We start from the raw sequence: 2368 nt of genomic DNA on the forward strand, positions 1-2368 counted from the left end.
GTCTATAGTCTAGTCTATAGTCTAGTCTATAGTCTAGTCTATAGTCTAGTCTATAGTCTAGTCTATAGTCTAGTCTATAGTCTAGTCTATAGTCTATTCTATGGTCTATTTTATATTCTAGTCTGTCATCTAGTCTAGTTTCTAGTCTATTCTATAGTCCGAATTATAGTCTATAGTCAAGTCTATAGTCTCGTGTATAGTCTAGTCTATAGTCTTGTTTCTATTCTAGTCTATAGTTAAGTCTAGACTATAGTTTAGTATATAGTCTAGTCTATATTCAATAGTGTAGTCTATAGTGTATTCTGTTGTATAGTCTATAGTCTAGCCTATAGTCTTGTCTACAGTATAATCTTTAGTCCAGTATTAAGTCTAGTCCATAATTTGTATTAACACAAATAACATATATATTTTTATTTTCAGGAAAATGAAAAGATCTATTTAATTGAAAAAGTTAGTGAAGAATGGTATAAGGGACGTACACGATCGGGCTGTGAAGGTATTTTCCCAATAAACTACATTGAAATCAAAGTGCCACTTAACAGTAAATCAACAATATCAAGTGAAAATTCAACACAATCTTCTTCGCCCTCCACAACACCAACATATCAACAAGTCACACCAACTGCAAATTCCAGCAATTTGAAAGTACGTTCTTTATACAATTTCCCAGCCGAAGTAGAGGGTGATTTGGAATTGAAAGTAAGTGATGGATGAAGAAAAAAATATTTGATTGTTTATAAAAATGTATTTTCTTTTACGTTTTATAGGAAAATGATTTAGTAACAATATTATATAGAATAAATGAAGACTGGTTGTTTGGTGAAGCTAACGGTCGCCAGGGACAATTTCCAGCTAATTTTCTTGAATATGTGCCCACTAATGTACCAATGCCTTAAGTTTTAAACTAAAAAAGTAATATTTACAAACACACACACACACACTTATCTACAAACATATACATATATATAAACTTGAATAATTCCTAAATATTAATATGCAGTAGTTTTAGAAAAAAATTAAAAAAAAAAAATACAAAGAAAAGTATAAAAAAATAAGATATTAAAATTTTATTTAAAATTGAAAATATTTAACATAAATTACTAAAAATATAAAAGATGTTTATTTTCCTATACATTAAAACAATTTATATACAAACAATTTACATTAAATTTATTTAAAATATCGTAACTTTATACAAATATTATTAATTGTCTATATCTTTTTGATAAACGAACTAACTAACTCCTTTTTTTTTGCTATTTGTATTAGTATTCCCCTTATTATACTCTCAACTGTATGTCATGTATTATTAAATTTATCAAATTAAATTAAACACAAAAAGTCACAATTCTAATTGTTAAGTGTTTCTTAAAATCAAATAAAATATAACTAATCTACACCCTCCCCCCTTTACCGTCGGCTTAAATTTAAAAATAAATTCCTTGTAATTTGTAAATAGATAGATTTCGTGAAAAGTTTTTCTTTTTTTATTATAATTAAATAATTAAATTAATTAAGTTTGTAACGTTTATAAAGTAAAAAATGGAAAATCAAAATGCTTTTGCTAATTGATATTAGTTTTGTTTTAATTAATTGCCGCCTATGTTAAAGATTTGTTAAAAAAAAATTAAGAATTTTTGAAAAAAATTTATTTTTGTTTGCAAACTAGTTTTTCTTTAAGAATTGTGAGTTTTTTTCTTTTCAAATATTTATAAAAACAAAAATAGCTTAAAAACAGATAAACGAAAATAATTTTAAATAAAATCTAAATAAAATTTTGCAAAAACAAAAAAATTGTTTAAATATAAATTTTAGTTAATAGTCTGTAGTATTGTCTATAGTCTAGTCTATTATCTAGTATACCGTCTAGTCTATAGTCTAGTATATAATCTAGTCTATAGTCTAGTATATAATCTAGTCTATAGTCTAGTCTTTAGTCTAGTCTATAATCTAGTCTATAGTCTAGTTTTTAGTCTTGTCTATAGTCTAGTCTATAGTCTAGTCTATAGTCTAGTCTATAGTCTAGTCTATAGTCTAGTCTATAGTCTAGTCTATAGTCTAGTCTATAGTCTAGTCTATAGTCTAGTCTATAGTCTAGTCTATAGTCTAGTCTTAAGTCTAGTCTATAGTCTAGTCTTAAGTCTAGTCTATAGTCTAGTCTATAGTCTAGTCAATAGTCTATAGACTAGTCTATAGTCTAGTCTATAGACTAGTCTATAATCTAGTAAATAGTCTAGTCTATAGACTAGTCTATAGACTAGTCTATAGTCTAGTCTATAGTCTTGTCTATAGCCTATAGTCTAGTCTATAGCCTATAGTCTAGTCTATAGCCTATAGTCTAGTCTCTAGTCTAGTCTGTAGTCTAGTC

The 2368-nt window shown here is 26.5% G+C and overlaps 1 protein-coding gene across 1 annotated transcript in view; it reads right to left on the reverse strand.

Annotated features, from left to right (window-relative positions):
- Positions 1-1589: 1589 nt before the first annotated feature.
- Positions 1590-2368, reverse strand: part of LOC111678440 (flocculation protein FLO11) — a 2625-nt gene continuing 1846 nt past the window's right edge. The window contains exon 2 of the mRNA XM_046947981.1: positions 1590-1600. Coding sequence (XP_046803937.1) covers positions 1590-1600 — 11 coding nt within the window. The remainder of the gene's footprint in view (positions 1601-2368) is intronic.

This window comes from Lucilia cuprina, chromosome 4 (assembly GCF_022045245.1).
Source record: "Lucilia cuprina isolate Lc7/37 chromosome 4, ASM2204524v1, whole genome shotgun sequence".
Classification (NCBI taxonomy): Eukaryota; Metazoa; Arthropoda; class Insecta; order Diptera; family Calliphoridae; genus Lucilia; species Lucilia cuprina.